This window comes from Delphinus delphis, chromosome 4 (genome assembly GCF_949987515.2).
Source record: "Delphinus delphis chromosome 4, mDelDel1.2, whole genome shotgun sequence".
Lineage (NCBI taxonomy): Eukaryota > Metazoa > Chordata > Mammalia > Artiodactyla > Delphinidae > Delphinus > Delphinus delphis.
Window position 1 is genome coordinate 125113172 of NC_082686.1, and position 19505 is coordinate 125132676.

General features: G+C 38.5%; 1 protein-coding gene across 4 annotated transcripts in view; it reads right to left on the reverse strand.

Moving 5' to 3' along the window:
• Positions 1-19016, reverse strand: part of CP (ceruloplasmin) — a 66998-nt gene extending 47982 nt beyond the window's left edge. For 3 of the 4 annotated variants that reach the window (XR_009519327.1, XM_060011396.1, XM_060011398.1), the window contains exons 1-7: positions 18829-19016; positions 10553-10800; positions 8524-8736; positions 7981-8154; positions 6200-6454; positions 4740-4911; positions 339-478 (exon numbers count right to left, since the gene is read on the reverse strand). Coding sequence is in view for 3 of the 4 variants with exons in the window: in XM_060011396.1 (XP_059867379.1) it covers positions 339-478; positions 4740-4911; positions 6200-6454; positions 7981-8154; positions 8524-8736; positions 10553-10800; positions 18829-18974 (1348 nt within the window). In the remaining variant the exon portion in view is untranslated. The remainder of the gene's footprint in view (positions 1-338; positions 479-4739; positions 4912-6199; positions 6455-7980; positions 8155-8523; positions 8737-10552; positions 10801-18828) is intronic. The other variant, XM_060011397.1, reaches the window with a different exon arrangement.
• Positions 19017-19505: the final 489 nt, after the last annotated feature.

The window sequence follows — 19505 nt, forward strand, 5'->3', positions numbered from 1 at the left end:
ATTAGTAGCTGAATTTTATTTCTAAGGGAATGTACATTTGGCTAAAAGCGGAAACTAATAGCTTTACCGGCTATGTAAACAAAGTCACACAAACCCCTTACCTCTTTGAAGAAAAAAAAAAGTAATCATTTGAAGTCAGCCTGGCTTTTAATGATGAAGACTTACTATGGGTAATTTACATTTGGAAAAGCTGCTGCATTTTATTGATGATTCCTCTTCCATGTCCATAGTTTATACCTAGAAATCATGCCACAGGTTCTGAAGCTTCTGTTCTTCCTGAGGTTGATTGTAGCTCAGGGGAAGAGTACATTAGTCATGTGTATTCTGCACAGACTCACCCAGGATGCCAAGATGTTCTTCTTCAGGGCCTCTCTCCTTTCGGTCTGTAAAGGAGGCATCTGTGTACTCACGATAAACCAGCTTTTTATATGAGCCTCCAATTCTTGTAGAACCATGTTCAAAAAATACCTCTGAATCACTGTCAAAAGAAAAAAGGTTTAATTCTGGAGTTGAAAGCAGAACAGAGCCAGGTTGTCACATAGGATACTAACTGAAGAGAAAAATTCTGACCTGTGCTTAGAAATTACCCATTATTTACCAAATACTCCTCAGAGGAGCAGATAGTACTAGGCACCTTATAGAAGGATGTTCACTTAAGGGGTGGAGACTCATGGCATAGAGATTTTATTTTTTCAAGCAAAGTGAAAAAAATTTCAAGAGGGTCCATGTCAACCCCTGAGAGTTAATAAATTGTCCTGCAATAGAATCTTTTTAATAAAGTATGAAATGTCTAAAAATACAGTAACTATTGTTTGTTGCATATTAGCCTTCAGAAGGTTTCATTTATCCTCTGAAACTCACATGACAATGTAACAAGTTGGTATTATCCTCCCCAGTTTACAGTAATCTGCATTTCTGTCAATAGTCTTCCTTAATTGCTTCAGGATTTTCATTACCTCCTTTTTGAACTCGGTGTCTATTAGACTGAAGAGGTCTGTTTCATTGTTTGTTCCTTCAGGGGAATTCTCTTGGTCTTTTAACTGGGAGTGGTTCCTCTGCTTCTTCATTTGCTTATATTGCTCTTACTCTGTGAGTTTAGGAGAAACAGTTACCTACCGTAGTCTTGGAAGGTTATTTATATGCGGGAGCATCCCTGCGTAGCTGGTGTGGTTTTACTATTTTCTGGCGTGAGGGCCACTTTTAGTTGGGATGCCTTCTACCTCTTTCCTCAGCACGTGCTGGCCCTTATCGCCTGCATAGAGGGCGTGCAGACGTGGTGACCAGCGTGCCCTCCCGGGCCCTGTGATGACGGAGGCAGCGATTGGCTCCCGATTCTCTCAGCGGCGGAGGCCCAGCCCGCCCCCACCCCTGGAGCTCGCGTAGGCAGCGTCCTGTTGCCTGAGAGCGCATGCTTTGGGGGGGGGGGGGGGCGGGGAGAAAGATGCTCCTTTGGCAGTCCTGCCCCTCCCCTCGCGCAACCCCCAACAATGGCACCCTGCCTTCAGGCTGTCTTCGCGCAGCCAACCCCAGTCCTCTCCCCAGGTCTAACCTCCAAAGCCTGAGCTAAAGCCACCAGTCCCCACCCACACCGGTGGACGAGTGTCCCAGGTTGGGGAGCTCAGGGTGGAGGTACCAACCATCCCTGCAGGTTTCTCTCCATTTTACCTTCCGCAAACGGGTTGCTGCGCTCTCCTCCGAGGCTTCGAAGCTCCCCCTCTGTCCTGGCTGATCTCCCCGCCAGTCAGGGGACTTGCCAGGTTGTAGGAACCTTTCTTCTTCCACAGCTCCCTCCCAGGGGCACAGGTCCTGTCCCAAGTCCTTTCTCTCTCTCTCTTTTTTTTCTTTTTTCTTTTGTCCTACCCAGGTACGTGGAGATTTTCTTGCCCTTAAAGAAGGCTGAGGTCTTCTGCCGGCGTTCAGTAGATGTTCTATGAGAATCGTTCCACATGTAGATGTATTTTTGATGTATTTCTGGGAGGAGGTGAGCTCCACGTACTACTCCTCTGCCATCGGCTCCCCATTCTCCCCATTTTATAAATGAAAAAATGAAATCTCAGAAAGGCATTTGACTTGCCAAAGCCACCCCATTCATCTCTTCTCCCATTTGACAAATGTATGGAACATCCGCTCTTTACCAGGAACCCTGTTATATGCTGATGACATGCCCATAAGCAAGCTGGACCCGTCCCTGTCCACATGGACTTTACATCTGTCCCAGAAGACAGACTACAAATCAATCAATATAATAACATGTAGGGCTTCCCTGGTGGCGCAGTGGTTGAGAGTCCGCCTGCCGATGCAGGGGACACGGGTTCGTGCCCCGGTTCGGGAAGATCCCACATGCCACGGAGCGGCTGGACCCGTGAGCCATGGCCGCTGGGCCTGCGCATCCGGAGCCTGTGCTCCGCAACGGAAGAGGCCACAACAGTGAGGGGCCCACGTACCGCAAAAAAAAAAAAAATATATATATATATATATATATATGATAACATGTAATAAGCACAGAGTGTTATGAAACATTTTTCCTAGGGTTGGGGAAAGTGATGGGAGAGGCCCCAAAGGCTTTCCAGAGGAAGAGTTTCTTTAAAATTATCTAGAGGTGAAGTAGAGTTAAAATGATGGAATATGTGTGTGGAGAGAATGGGGCGGGTATTTGCAAAGAGGAAACAGCCTGTGGGAAGGCTCAGAGAAGACAGCAAGCATGGCATCTCTTATAAACTAGGGCAGGAGCATAGCAGGCAGGGTAGGGAGACGGGTCAGCAACCTGCTTTTAAAATCTCAGTGAGAGGTAGTGATGACTTCAGAGGTATTAGCAAAGAGGTTGGAGAGAAGCAAACAACTTTCCGAGATATTTAGGCTATAATGAGGCAGCATTTGATGAGGAGAGAAGGAGGGATTAGTGAAGGAGGGAGGGAATCAGGGTGGTGCTCAGGCTTTGGGCTTGAGCGATGGATGGACGGCGACACCATTCATGCAGAGAGGGAAACTTAGATTTGTGGGGAAGACAATGGATTCAGACTTGGACATATTGATTTGGAGGAGCCTCATCCAAGTGGAGTGTCCACTAAGCAGTTCATAATGCAAATCTGCAATTTATAAGAGCCTTCCGGGCTGGAGGTACAGTTTTGGGAGTCATTGCAACTGAATGTCAGTGTGGCGGGGACTTAAATCTCTGCTTCAGTAGTCACAGCCTTGGGTAGAGTCAGGCCCAGCAATTGACCTGTTGTTTGCCGTTGAGTGAATCACTTAACCTTTCCAAGTAGATGCGTGGCAAACAAGGCTTCTCTAAAGAGGTGATGTTTGGGCAGAGACTTGGAGCAGGGGTGTGGCATAATCTCACTGACATTTTTGAAAGACTGCTTTGGCTGTTTTATGAGGAATGTACAGTAGGAAAGGAAGACTGAGGCAGGAAAAACAGCTGGGGGGCCATGGAAGTCATCAGACATGTACCAAAGGTAGCTTGTATGCATCAAAGGACACTGTCAAGAGAATGAAAAGAAAACCTACAGAATAAGGGGAAATACTTGCAAAGCAGATCTATCTGATAAGGGATTAATATCCAGCATATAAAAAGAACTCTTATAACTTCACAACAACAAAAAAACCGAAATAACCCAATTAAGAAATGGGCAAAGAACTTGAACAGACATTTCTCCAAAATTGCCAACAAGAACATGAAAAGATGCTCAGAATCACTAAGTATCAGGAAAATGCAAATCAGTGCCAACAAGAACATGAAAAGATGCTCAGAATCACTAAGTATCAGGAAAATGCAAATCAGAACCACAATTAGATACCTCTTTGCACCTGTTAAGATGGCTATTTTTTTAAAAAATGGAAAATAAAAGTTGGCAATTAGAAGAGAAATTAGAACCCTTGTACATTGCTGGTGGGAATGTAAAATGGTGAAGCTGCTATGGAAAACCATATGGTGGTTCCTCAAAAAATTAAAAATAGAATTATCATATGATCAAGCAATTCTACTCCTAGATGTATACCCAAAAGAACTGAAAGCAGAGACCTAAACATATACTTGTACTCCAGTGTTCATAGTGGCATTATCCTCAACAGCTGAAAGGTAGAAGCAACCCAGATGTCCATCAACAGAGAGATGGATAAATAAAACATGGTATATGAATACAGTGGAATATTATTCAGCCTTAAAGAGGAATGAAATTCTGATACATGCTACAACATGGATGAACCTTGAAAACATTATGCTAAATAAAATAAGCCAAATGAAAAAGGACAAATATTACATGATTCTATTTGCATAAGGTGCCTAGAATAGGCAAATTCATAGAGACAGAAAGTAGAATAGAAGTTACCAGGGGATGGGGAGTTTTTGTTTAGCGGACACAGCATTTCTGCTTGGAACGATGAAAACGTTCTGGGAATGGACAGTGCTGGTGATTATACAACCTTGTGAATGTACTGAATGCTGCTGGAGTTTACAATGCTATGTTTTCAGAAATGGAAAGCAAATGAAGTGATCTAATTGTATTCAATGTTTTCTGAGAGTTTTGTTGAGCATTTGAAAACTTTTAAATCTATTCTTTTTCATGGACTCAGAAGTCCTATTTCTCAAACTTGGACTCACTACCAAACCTTAATAAATATTTAGCAGTCTAGTTACTCAATTTCAGGTACCAATTAAAATTTTAATCACTGAATCAGCCTTTTATGATTTTTTGGGGGGGAAGGCATATTTTGAAATAATATCTTTTTTTCTGAATTACCTTCCAGGTGCTGTTAAGTTTTCTTTGGTGAAGGTGTCTATGCCGGAGGGTGCATAGTTCCAGATGATTTCCTCAGCGGCGATGTAGTAGTGTCTAACATGTTTGCCATGGATATCGTTCTCAGATGAAGGCTTCTTACAGTCTTGTACCCAGAAAAAGGCCTGCAAACCAGCTAAAAACCACACAGGAGGAGACACTGGTTAATGAAGCCAATGTTTGTCTCTCTTATTGCCTTGTAAATGCTGCTGGTGAAATGACAGATGGAAACTGAAGAAATAGATAGCTAGAAATAATACTATAAACTAGAGTAATCAGTTGCATATAAATCACTCATGGAAAAGTCAAGCAGTGAAAAACAATTCTCTAGGTGGCACAGAGAAGTGATACTACTAGTGTTTTCAAAAATGTGGAACCAGTTTCTGTGGGGTTTCGCTTGGGAAGTCTTTCGATGAGAAAGAAAAAAAAAAGACACATTAATAGATAAGTGATGTGGGGAGAAATGAACTTTCACCATTTAATTTCACTTTTTTGGGGGGGGCCACGCCACGTGGCTTGTGGAATCTTAGTTCCTGGAGCAGGAATTGAATCTGCACCCTTGGCCATGAAAATGCAGAGTCCTAACCACCAGACCGCCAGGGAATATCCTCGCTGTTTTATTTTATCAGTGAGTCAGCATTGAAATAAATAATGCTGTAATGAGAAAACATAGATAAGTGATGAAGAGATGCTCTGCCCTATTTTAGGGGATATGGTGGGGTGGAGGGGGAGGAATAGAATGAGCACGTTATTAGTATTGTGCTCTTAGATAAAATGGCTATATGCACCTGCTGTGCTGAGCCTTCTGCCGCCATGATCACATTTGATGAATAAGATCATGTTTGAAAGTCAAAGTAACATGCTCAGAGACCCAGATTAAACCTAATCTCTTCAGAAGACCAATATTGCAAACTAATATTTTTCAAGAACTGGGGGTATTTTATTACCTTATATTAAAGAGATGGAGGAGAGATTTAGCATGTTAAGCTAAGGAATAGCTGGACTCAAAGGACAAAGTTGGTTGTATTTAATAGAACAAGTCAAGAAAAACACAACAAGCTACTTTTCAGCACAATATACAAATCTTCTGGTGTTTAAAATATTGTGTATTTTACAAATCTGGGAAGCTGTATGCAGTATTATACTTTTAGGGTAGGACTATACATCAGGGCCAATTTTTTCTTTTCCAAAAATTAACATATTTTCAATTTTGATTACTTTATAAATGCTCCAGTCTTTTTAAAAAATTACATTATGATGCATACTGTCAGAGGAATAAAATTAAGTTACCAGTTCAAAGCTCAGATCATTCCAAAGTTATTTAGCTTTTAGATTCTGATTTCCAATCATCACCCCATTAATAGTGTAACTGAGACATGACTCTTTTCTCAACTGACAGCTAATTTCAGGTAAAGATGCCTTACCTTTCAGATGATTTAGATTCTGACAGCTAAGCATCCATTCTCCAGGGTTCTGGGCCACCATAAAAGCATCAAAGAGGGTAGCAGGAAAGAGATTGATTGTGTCAACACGGTAGTTCTTATTAGTCAACGTTTGCCCGTGGAAGAAAGCTGCATGCACATCAACTTCATTACCCATACCAAAAAGATACCATTTTACTCTGTCCTCAGCACACATGGAGAGTCCTGGGAGACTTCCAAAAGCATATCCATTCACAGCTGTAAGTCAAGAGCAGAGACTGTGACTAACAGACATTGGTGACTGGGATATTGATAGTTACCTCTAAATAAAATCAGTTTGGGATTGAAACTACCTGGCACACATGCTGCTATTCTTCCCTCCTGTACCCACATCAGACATTGTTAATCAATCACAGTACTCTTTCATTTTGGACCTGAATTCAGCCTCAAGATTTTTGTCAACGCAATATTAGCACATGAACACAACACTGAAATGAAATCTATTTGCTCTCTTTGTTATAAACTCTACACTTTGGTATGTTCATGTGTATATTTGTAAATACAAATGTGTACATATATACACACATATATATAAATGTGCACACATACAGTAAATAGAAAAACACTGAAGTTTATTTAGGAATCAATCATGTATCATGTTGGTGGTGGTGGTACGGATGATGTCAGTGTTTTTTGTTATTGTTTATCAGAACTTTTCCAATTTTCTACAGTGAATGTGGATTGCTTTTGTAATAAGAACACAGGGCAAGCTTTTTTTTTTTAAAGAGTAAAAGACAAAATTGGAAGAAATGTGAAAGAGGAAAGGAGAAATGCAGGGAAAGGACAGTAGGAACAAGTGACCAGAGCCACAAAGACCTAAGAGGTCAAAAGCAGGATAGCCTGATTCTTCAAAGAAACTAAGGGCCACTGCTCAAACTGAGAGGTCCTAGAGTTAAGATAGAAATCAGTTCTGGGAAGTATTGCGAGGTAACCAGATGTAACAGGGATACCAAACCAGACTTAGCCAGACTAGAAGTTTGAGTCTCTAACGCCTATTTTGGTTAGCACATAACAGAGGCTGGATTAAAATATGGAAAGAGGATCTTTCAGCCAGAAATAAGCAAAAGTTGGAAATAAAAATCCGTACTTTGTTAATTAATTTTTCTTCTTTGATAGCACAGTTACTTTTGTGTCCTTAGTTTCTGAGTAAGGGTTATTTTTAAGAAGCTAAACATTCTAAGTGATGGACTATCTTACTAACCCCATTATTTTGTGTCTGAGAATCAAGGAGAAGCCCAGGCAGTAAAGAAAACATTTTTAGAAGAAATAAAGTGAACTAAAATGTAGGAAAAAATGATGCAAGGTTCGGGGGGGCACGGGTGGTGAAGAACAATATGTATGTAAAAGAAATACCTTTTAGAACTAGTGGTTTGAACTATTTTCTTAATTATAGTGCAATACTTTACAATATAATTTAACAATTTTAGGCTGCCTCAAATAATTTTTAAAATGAGTTGGGAGAATAAAAAGTATACAAATATAACATGCATATACATTTAACCATAATTGATAATGGTTTGGAAACAATTTGATGTATCCAGCTTTACCTGCTCAGAGTTTTGATTGGACCTGTTTAGCTGAATATCAGGTTGCACATCCAATATGCTTTGTTACCAAGGGCATAGATTAGAAACATGCTACTTATTCATGTGAGGGAATAAGAGTAGCAGAATTAATGGACCGAGAAAAGTAAGATAAAGTTAACAGATCTTATGTAATCTTACAATACATTCTGTTACTCTCCTGGAAGTCTTCATTGTCTTTGTCAACCTCCTCTGGTTCAGAGCAGTAGGTCTTAATGTTGTCTTCTAGGTACCAGCTGAGATTTTCATCCACAACAGAAAACATCACCACAAATTCTTTGTCAATATTTTTTTCTTCTTCTTTATCCAGAGAATCTGAAGTGAAAATTACTATTTCAGTAGAACTTAATTTTTAGCATGAATTTTAGCATGTGATTTATAGTTTAAAAATTTTTTTGTATTTATTTTCCTAATAAACCAGAAATCTAAACCAGTCACTTCGGTTTTATAGACTTGGAAACATTTAGGGAATTTACGTTCAGTAACCTGAATGTTGTTCCACGTATCCATTTTTCTCCTTACCCTTCCCTGCTCTTCCGTTCCTTCTTTTCTAGACTCACTGCCTCTCACTCTACTACCTCTCTACTCAATCATAACACATAAGACTTAAAGTATATTTAAAAAACAAACCTCCCTCTCTACTGTCTTTGGTCATTTATTGTGAATAATAATGAGACAATGTACCTTTTTTACAGTGTATTAAAGGCCCAATGAGTCCTGCGGCGATATCTCTTGGAGCATCAATGTGGGAATGGTAAATCCTGGTCACGCAATTGCTGTCTTCCTCACCAGGACCTTGTTCTGGGTTGGCATGCAATATGTACATACACTGTTCACCTGGCCGCACTTTGTCGTCTGCTTTTTGAAAATCTGTGGTGTTGTCAGGGTAGATGGCCCCTAGGAAATGACATGCAATGAAATTACAAATTGAATGTGTTTGAGCTTGAATGAGAAAATAGATGGTCTATTAATTCATTCAGCAAACACTTATTCAACATCTAGTATGTATCCCCGTGGGAACACAGTGGTGTTCTATTTGAGCACAGAAGAATAAAAGGCAAATGGCTACAGGGTGTGGAAGTTTCACAGAAAATGTTATCATTTTTTATACTTGACTGAGCCTTCAAGGAGCAGTAATAGATATGTCAGCAGCATAATGACTGTTGGTTTGCAATTTAAAGAACCACTTTTGCCCTGGGGTTATGGTATGGAAGTAAGAGCAAAATGGCTACTTTCTCCTCTCACTTGAAGCTTCTTGTATGATATCAGATTTTTGCCTGTGAAGTAACCATGGGATTGTTTAATTTTGTAAATTTCCAAACATACGCAAAAGCTGAGAGAATAATATAATTAACTTCCATGTGCCCAACAACCCAGCTTTAACAATGATCAACTCAAGGCCAATCTTGTTTCATCTATACCCTCACCCACTCTTAACAGTGAATTAGTCATCATCAGTGAATTATTCTAAAGCAAATCCCTGACATCATATCATTTCATTCATAAATAATTGAGTATGTATCTCTAAAAGAACTCTTTTTTCTTCTAACATATCCACAATACAATGATCATACCTTAAAAATGATTAAAACCATAATATATCATGAAATTGTAAAAAATAAATAAGATGGCAGTCAGCTTTTATGCTATGAATGTAATTGTTTGGTTTAGAAAAACAAATTTAAAAATATAGAAGATCAAAACATTCACCCTGTAAAGCAATACCTCTTTTAAATAGAAAACCAATAATTAATTAAAACTAATTTTATCCTAATTTCCAAACTTGATCCTTATAATTTCAATGAACATGGTCTCGGCATTTTTGCCTATGATAATAGCTGACATTTATTGAGCTATTACTGTGTACTCTCATTGTCCCTATTTTATAGATAAGAAAACTGTAGCACAGAGAATTTAAGTTAACTTGTCCAAGGTCATTCAGTCAATAAAAGGCAATGCTGCACTCAAACATCGGTCTATTAAGTTTGAAGCTCTTGTTCTTAATCACAACAAAACACCATCTCCCTTCATCATCATCATCATCATCATCATGTACTAAGAATGAGGTCACAAGCACCAAATCTAATATTCGTTCTTCCTGTACCATCTTTAAGGATTCCAAGTCCTACATTCAAATGACCTTTTGGTTAACTGTGTCTCAGATGTGACTCTGGGACCATCCAGCCACCTGCACTACTTGGCTACTGTATGAGACTACTCATGCTGCCTTAGCTGGGACAGAGTTTATCCAAAGTTAGGATGGAAGGTGACAATGGCTACAGTACGTTCACATGTGGGAACTTCAGAGATAAGATCATCCTCATCTTGGGGATTTCTTGTTTCTTCTTTCCTGTTTCCTCCTTCTGGATTTTTGTCTTTTCCAGGCTTTAATGCACACTGCCCATTTCTCTTATTTTGACCATGTGTCTGGAAAGGGGTTGGGCACTGGGAAGGAAGTTCCAGCTCTCACTGACTCTCACTACATGAGTCCACACAGAAATTCTATCACATTCACACTTCACACAAAACAAGTATAACCCAGAGAAACACAGCATTATTAGGATGAACCAAAATACTTATTCATAAAATAGTTTAGAGCTAAACAACATAGTACAGGTCTTATCCAGGAGGAAAGTCCATAATCTCAGAAATTAAAAAGTGTTCCTACTGAAAAGGAAGAGGAAATTCCAGCTAGCATATGAGCTGAACTTACCCTCATGTTCCTTATAGTAAGTCATTCCATGTGCATGAAAAGTATAAGGCCTAGAGGCAAAGTTTTTTAAATGTACATAAACTCTATCTCCAGTTTCAGCTTTGATAATGGGGCCTAAAAACCCCAGCCAGACAGGTTTCTCTATAATCGTCCCAAAGGTTTCATCTGTGTACTGAAGATACACGGCCTTCTTGTAGACTTTTCCAATTCTATTGGAGCCATTTTGAAGATAGATATTGGCATGTTCCCTGCAAAGGAAAGGAAGACAACTCTATTAGAAGCCATCACTGCTGGGGATAACATTATGATGAAAGAGAAATGAATGACCATATCATATTAAACGTTTGCCAGTTGTTGTAGGGATGCCTCCAAAAAATGAAGAGGAGCGCTGGCATTTAGCCCTGTTATTTTAATTATGTGAGGTGTCACACATCAGCTATATGGCAGACCACCACGTGTGGATGCGTCATAAAAATGTAATGCATCTTACCAGAGTATTTCCTGTAAGGTTTTCATGGTAAAACGCAGAGGCATTGTGGGATAGAATACAAAATTAAAGTGAAATATTAAAATAAAGCAGTTAATGAAGGCATTTCTCACTTATGGCATACCTCTTTCAGCCACTGGAAAAATCTGAGTTTCTAAGCATTCAATCTGGATATGTGAGATGTGAAAGCGAGTGCATATTTTTTTCCTAAAGTAAAACTAACAATGCTAAAGTAATTCCATCTTTCTAATTTCTTTTAGCAAAACTAAATCAAAGTTGGAATTGATTCATCAATGTGTGTGGGTCTTAAACTTATCTTTGCATTTGAATTACCCCTGTGGTTTTTTAATCCCTTGCTAGCAAAACTACTTGAACATTGAATGTTTATATTCAGGTTAGTGGCTGATTAATAGTTGCTTAAAACTTTCCTAAAAATATCAGCAAATTGAATAGTAGCCAGGAAAAAAAAGAAAAGAAAGCAAGTTTGATACTCAAACTTTTGAACTGATTCTTAAGTTATTGTCCTTAATGCAAGCCCAGAGAGTTCACTGAGATCTATTTGTGGGCAATGCCATCTAGCCATTCAGCGGAACCCACTTAAAACCTGGCCTTTGGCAAGCCCTTCCACAACCGAGGTCTCCTCCACTAGAATAAAAACTGCTAACCCCAGCTGATGGTCTGGGGTCTGTGTTTGTTCATGTGTGTGTGCGCGCGCCTGCGTTTTGCCTACTTTCATCTCGGTGACCTTTGACACCTTACCATTTTCCATTCAACCCATATGAGGCCAGATAACGAGACTGAAGAGAAATAAACTTTGTCTTGTTTCCTCAGCGAGAAGCTCATCAGAAAGAGTGAGGGGTACTTTTCCATTCTCTCTTCAAGATGAGGGCAGGGCTTGTCTGGGAGCTCTGGACTTTCTCTGTTGCAAGGTCCAAATTTAAAGATCTGTTTTTTAAAAAATCTAGGGCTCAGGCCTAATGTTTCTTAAGTTTTCATGTGCACAGGGATCTACTGAGGACCTTGATAAAATACAAGTTCCTAGGCCCCAGCCCCACTGATTCTGCTTCTGTGCTGTTGGTGTGAGGGTCAGGCATCTGCATTTGCTAACAAATACCCCTGTGTGTTCTGATGCCACTCTGCGTTCATGGGCAACCTGAGTAAGGGAGGCTGCAAGGGCAAGGGGAAGAAAGCGGCCCAGTCCCACAGGCAGTGGGATTCCTGGAGGACATGAGACAGAAAGGTGGCAGGTTCTGTTTCCAGGCCATACCCTGGTCGTGGTCAAACGTCAGCTGGCATGGCAGCATGGGGGCACCTGATTGAGCCTGAGTGCTGGGACCAGTGAGCAGGGCCGCTTGGCAGTGGTCCTGGTGGCTGCATTTGGGCATTGGGAACAGGCTTTGGAGATAGTAGAGCCCCTGTGTTCTGAATTGACCAGGGGGTTTCAACAATGAGCATCTCATAGTTGTCACACTAGGGACCCCAATTTTTTAAAACCTGGATTGTTTAAACCCCAGGCTTCTCAACTTGTTCACTGAAAGATGAATGAGATGGGGTTCCGTTCCCCTATCATGGTGGGAGAAGGGCCAAGCTGGAAGTTAGAAAAATAAAGAAGTGACTTTTTTTGTACCCAGGATGGCAAATCCATGCTTAAGCCTTTATTTCTCATATTTGTTTTCATTTTCTAATTGTTTGTTGCAGTTTCCATTTTGTTAGAACAAAACAGAAAAAAAAAATTAAGAAAGGCTCTGAGAGACTTCGAGGACATCAAAATACATGGGAAAACATTCTTCCCTGGAAACAGCAACATTAGTACGGACAGGAGTATTCTTAATAAATAGATGTTTTACCAACAGCAAAATTCTGAGGCACTGAAGGCCACTGAGATTAAAGGCAGATTCATCCAGTCCACACTGCTGAGAGGAGGTCAGGAAGAGGGCAGTTCAGTCAGGCACGCAGCGGCAGCTGCAAAGCTGACGGTGCAAGGATGGAATTACTCTTGGGTCACACCAGAGGAACCTGGACAAGTCAGTCTCACACAGGTCCGTCTAAGCCTCGAGGTAAATTTTCTCCAGTGTCTGTACACACTCTTATTGCTAGGGGATTGGTCCCAATGATATTTAAATAGAGATTCTAGTCTGTGTTCTACCATGCTCTGTTGATCCATATCTTAAATAAAGCCAGAGTTTTAAAATAGCCCTCAAATTCTTAAGACTTCATTTATAGTGTGTATTTATATTTCCTAAATGTGCCTGTAAAGCATTAAGAAATATGTCACATCCCTTTTCAATAAACTGTAGCAGACTTTGTCAAAATGCTTTCATTATATTGAAATTCTCCTGTATTAATCATTTCCTGAAATAGGAGGAGCATTGTCTAAGTTTTGGAATTCGTTTTTTTGTGTACAAAGATTTTTGGGGGAGGGGTGTGAAAATTACTTAAAAAAATAATTGATCTGAAATTATAATCTATCCAGTATTTTTAACATTTGGAATTCCTTTTATACACATAGCAATATGCAAAATGTGTTTCCCATCTTGTCTTTTTTTCTGAAACAAAATTAAATCTTAACCAAATTGGGAAATATTTCACATCACCTGATAGCTTGGGGGAGGCCTGTTTGCTTATGCTCTGTCTCCAAAGAAACATCAAACTGTCATTAGGGAATGTCTATTTAACTTTAAGAGCACGGCTTTGGGGACAAAGCTTCAGTTACTGGAAGCTTGCAGGAAGTTTGCCAATCAGATATCCAGTCAATAAAAAACCTATTATGGTTGTTCTTTGACCCGACCAAGTAATTCACATTAATCATAGTTCTTTCTGTTGGCAACTGTAACATGTTCTCTTCTATTCATTACAATAGATATGTCTCCCTCTCAGTAAACACATCCTTCCTTTATAGCGCCCCCAATTCCTATAATCCTATAGCAATTCCTCTAATTTCTGGTAGATTCAGACCCAGAAGTGAGTTTTTAATGGTAGAGGAATTAAAACATTTTTTACACTGCCTTAGTAAGATAATAATAATGCTACTCTCATCCATAAATTCAGAGTGCACTCAAGATGATCAAGCCATGGTTACTAAAATGTGGGTAATGCACGTGAAAAGTTTCTGGAGTCTTAGCTTCATTCATTGAGACACAGTATATTCGTTTTCTCTTGCTGTGTAACAAATGATCATAAAGCAGCTTAAAACAGCACCTATTTATTATTTCACAGTTCCTTGGATCAGAAGTCTGGCATGGCATGACTGGGTTCTCTGCTCAGGTTATCACAGCTGGCATCAAGCTGTTGGCTGGGCTGAATACTTGTCTGGAGGATCTGTGGAGAAGTCTACTGCCAATCTCACTCAGGTTATTGGCAGAATTCAGTTCATTATGGTTGTAGGACTGGAATTCCTGCTTCCTTGCTAACTACCAGATGAGGACCTCTCCCAGTTCTTTAAGACCACCCATATTCCTTCCCAGTGGCTTCTTCCATCTTCAAGTCAGCAACAGTTTGTTGAATCCCCCTCAAACCTCTTTGAATCTCTCTGACTTCCTTTTCTTCTACTAGAGAATTCTCTGCTTTGGACTAGACCCACCCAGATCATGTCCTTAGTTTAAAGTCAACTGTATCACTGAATATAACATAAATCGTGGGAGTGATATCTCAGCATATTCACGGGTTCTGGAGTTTTAGGGTAGGATAACTTTGTGGGTCATTAAAAAAATTCTGCCTACTAGACACAGGAATCACAAGGAAAACAGTCAAAAATTAACTGGCAGGCAAAGACTTAACCTGGGTATGCATAGCACAAACTCAAGTGAATTACAGGTTCTCACTGGCCTGGCTTCATTAACACAGCATGAAAATGGTACCTAGGTGTCAGCCCTCTTTTGGATATGTTCTTGGGGAAAATAGCAGCTGTGATAATAAATTGTAGAGCCTGAAATGTATAAAATGGTGTAGTTACTTCATTAGTTCCTGCACACAGGCTGTCCTATATGAAGTGTTTATAGCACACTAGATTTTGCTTACTATTTTTTATTTGGCAACCTTGGAATATGAGTCATCGTAAGCGACTTTTCCAGATTACTTTAGCTCATAATTATACCTCTTTAAGAATTATTTTAAATTTTAAGACCATTTTTGAAGGGGTAAAATGAATGCCTTCGGTGCAAGTTTTTTCTTTAAAAATGTTTTGTTTGCTTCCTTGTTTTCTTAAACAGGGTGAACTGGGGAAAAAATCAACTTCTTTTCTGATAATGATAGTAAACATTAACATTTATTGAATATTTATGGTATCCTGATCACTCAATATTATAATTATAATACTTATGATTATACCATAGTGTGGAATGTTCTTGGTTTGTTCTCTATTTCTTTGGGTAAAATTTGAGCTGTCATTTCTTCTGGTCCTTGGGTCTGCTTATGATGACATCTTCACTATAATATTTCTGATTTATTTCTCAAACCTACAGTGGGCTGGAAAACTAGGTAACAATGTTTGTAAGAACTGTATGTTAATTAAGTCACCAAGCCTGAGTGAGAGCCTATGAAGTTAGTGTAAAAGGGTTTTGTGAAGGCTCTTCTTGTGTTTAAGGATTTTTTTCACTTATTTCTAGCATCCTATATGTCACCAGGAAAAAAAGTAACCTGAAGATAAGAGGAGTATTGCTACTTATTGCTACTATGTAGCCAACAGTCAATACATATTTAATTAGTATCTACCATGGGCCCAGAACAAAGTATTGCATTTGCTAATTGTTTTCATATGTATGTCTTTTATTCTCATTTAAGTACAAATAACTTAGGAGCAGGAACTATATTTTATAGATCTTTACTTATTGATTTGTTGAAATGACAGAGAAGGCACAGACCTAAGTAAATGGCAGTGCTGAGCATAAGGAAATTGCTTTCTACCTCACCCCATTAGAAATAAATATTACTGATATGACAAAAAAAAGTAAACTCTATTTTCCTAGTTAAAAGACATCCATACATTTTCTCTTTTATATCTGCCAGTGTTTTCAGTTCCACTATCCCACATATAACTCCATAAACTGACTTTTCTTATTTCGTTGTATCTTCTGATTTATTTCATTTATTTATTTATGGTGTGAATCTGTCCATACTAGGAACAAGGGAAAATTTTTACAACACAGCCTATAATTTTGTCTAGCTTCCTATATACTTTTATTCATTCACTTTCATTTACTCAAAATTATATTTATTTAGTGTGTCCTATGTTCTAGGTACTAGTGATCACTGGTGCATGAAAGAGATGGAGTTTCTGCCATCTCAATACATACTTTCATCTTCATTGTTCCAGACCTTCAAGGTCAACATCAGCTTAAACCTAATTCTCTGCCTAACAACTATCTTGCACTCTTTCAACCTGTTTCTCAGCCTATTTATCTCTACTCCTTTTTAGCCTTCACAGAACGACTGTCAGTAATCATGCCTGGTGATATCACATCAGTCTTTGCCATATTTATGTCCTACCCCCCACCAATTCATATGTTGAAATCCTAATCCCTAATGTGATTGTATTAGGAGGTGAGGCCTTTGGATGTGCTTAGGTCATGAGGGAGGAGCTCTCATGAACAGGGTAGATGCCTTATAAAAGAGGCTCCAAAGAGATCCTTAGTCCCTTCCACCAAGTGAGGACACAGTAAAAAGGCTATGAACTCGGAAGAGAGATGACCATGTTGGCACCTTGGACTTCTCAATCTCTTGAACTGTGAGAAATTAATTTCTGTTGTTGATTAGCTACCCAGTCTGGTGTATTTTGTTATAGAAGGCTGAATGGATTAAGTAGCTGGACATTCTGCAAATCTGAGACAAAGAGGAAGCAAAAAGTTGCTACCTGAACTCATCTATACAAAAAGGTTAGCATAGTACTGGCAAAATTGCTAAAGGCCTATTCAATATTTGCTGTTCAGATGTATTAAAAATTTCACAGACAGAGTGAGCATTGTCATCTAGAGTTTGCACAACTCTAGGCTGTTGCTGAAGCAAAAGAAGATGATCAAGCCTATGCTGTATAACCTCTCCAGCACACACAGGACATTAGAGTATTTAATCTTTTTTTTTTGATTGTGCTGTGCAGCATGTGGGATCTTAGTTCCCCAACCAGGGATTGAACCCACGCCCCCTGCATTGGAAGAGGGAGGGCTTCCAATCTTAACCACCGGACTGCCAGGAAAATCCTTAGAGTATTTAAAAATAAAGGAATTCTCTCCCCTCCCTGCAAAAAAATTCTTAACAAAGCCTTTTTCTCTTCTAAATTTCTAGAATTAGAGAAGACTTTACTAAAGTGTGCTTGGGCAATGTCTTGCACTTAGTTGATGCCCAGTAAAACTGATTTTATTTGATTTTTGACCATGAATAATGGCAGAAGGATGGTGGGTGAGGGCGTGGAGTAGGACAGTACTTTTTTTCCCCTAATATGTCTGACCTTTTAAAAAATGTGTCTAGTTTCCCTATTAAAAAATGCATAATTTATATTATGTTTAGCTAGGGAAAATGCTGAATGCATACAAAATAATGGTCCTTATGAAGCCATAAAAATATGTCATGTCCCTAAGAAGAGAACAGTAGCTCAAAACCAGGCTTAAAAAAATAATTGTAAGATATACTAGTTTTATTTACAATTAGTTATCTTTAGGTCAGAAACTTTCCTCACTGCATATTACTGAATTAATAACTTAACAATTAGGTATTATTATCAGCTTTGAAAAATTTCAAACGTACATAAAATTAATGAGAATAGTGTATACCCATCAACAGAGTCAATGTCATGAAATTTGGCATACTTTATAGCCAATTTTTAAAGATACAATCTCAGCAGTTAATGGTCATTGGTTTCATTTGTCACCATTAACATACATTTTTAAGTATCACTATTAAGATACATTTATCATCTTTAAAATATATTTTCACCACCAAAATACATCTTTAAATGTTGTGAATATGGTTTTGAATAACAAATTTCAATTTGGTGTTAAATGTTTAACTAACATTATTAAAAGTGATGACCTCTGTATAGATAAACTTCTATCACAAAAAACTTCAAGGAAAACTATACCCCTGGTTTTTCATGTGGTGGATGTTTCTGGAAATAAGGGACCTTTCAACTGAAACAAGAAAACCTTTAATTTACATAGAGCTTTTTGAGGAGGCATTATAATAAGTATCTCACATTTTTTTGCACATGTATTTTGTGCCAAGGACTGTACGAAGAGCTCTACGTGCACCCACTCTTTAAACAACCCCCTGAAGTATTCTCATTGTCTCCATTTTACAGGTTAGGATGCTGAGTCTGAGAAAGATGAATGTAATTAACAGTCCAGAGTCACCCAACGAGTATTAGGCAAAGTCATATTAAAATTGTATTTGATTTCTATAAATGATTCTTTGAAGGATTAAAAAACCTTTTATTTTTACCACTAGTAATCAGTAAACGGTATAGGAAATATAAAATTTTATACAGTCATTCTTTAGATGAAAGAACTTCTGCATAAACAGACAGAAAGACTGAACCCTGATGGGAGATGTGATAAGAACCAGAGGGGGTAATAAGAAGCCCACACAGTTCCTCATACCAAGTGGAAAGGAGTAAGGCAGCCTCTCAAAAAACAAACAAAATCCCAGGAATTAGAGATTTATTAAAGTGTCTAATGTTTCAAGTCCATATTTTGCAGTTTTTGTATATACAAATTAAAGAAATATTTCATCTTATTGGCTTTATTTTTTAAATCAATAATTTATAAATTTGGTCTATAATCAAGAAAAAATAGTGACTTACGTGTCAACTGAAATAAGTTTCTTTTCCCCATGGTCAGAGGCATAGTCCCAAGTTGTTTCAATAATTCCAATGTAATAATGTTTATCTTTCGCCCAGGCTGAGGTACTACATAAAATTAGAAAAATACAGAGCAAGGAAGTCTTCATTTTCTTTTCCTCTTGGAGCCTGAGAAGCAACGGAATGAAATCAGAAGCCGGCAACTTTATAAATAAGCCTTTCTCCCTTTATTTGCTTGATTGACAGAATTTTTTGTTGCACAAGACGAAATTATTTCGTTAAAGCAAATAACATTTTCCACTTCAGTTGAGTTCTCGTAAACCCAGGGAAAACTTAGTTGTCCATTGCCAGGATTCTCTGATTGCAAATAAAAAGTCAACAGTTATTGTTGGAGGCGCTGGAGTGTTTATAACTGTGCTTCTACCATTCATTGTGTAAATTCCAGGAGGGCAAAGTTCATGTCTAAATACTCCTTTTGTTCTTCCAACAATATGCTACAATACAATGCCCTCTTTCCTTTCGAAAAGCCTAACAGTACCTAGTTACAACTTTAAGCTACAAAACATGATATTTAGCATGCCAGATTTAAGTACTCTCAAATAAGAATTTATTTTGAAGGCTTTATTTATTTTGTAAACTCCGAACACATCATCATAGAATGTTTATCAGATTATTGTGTA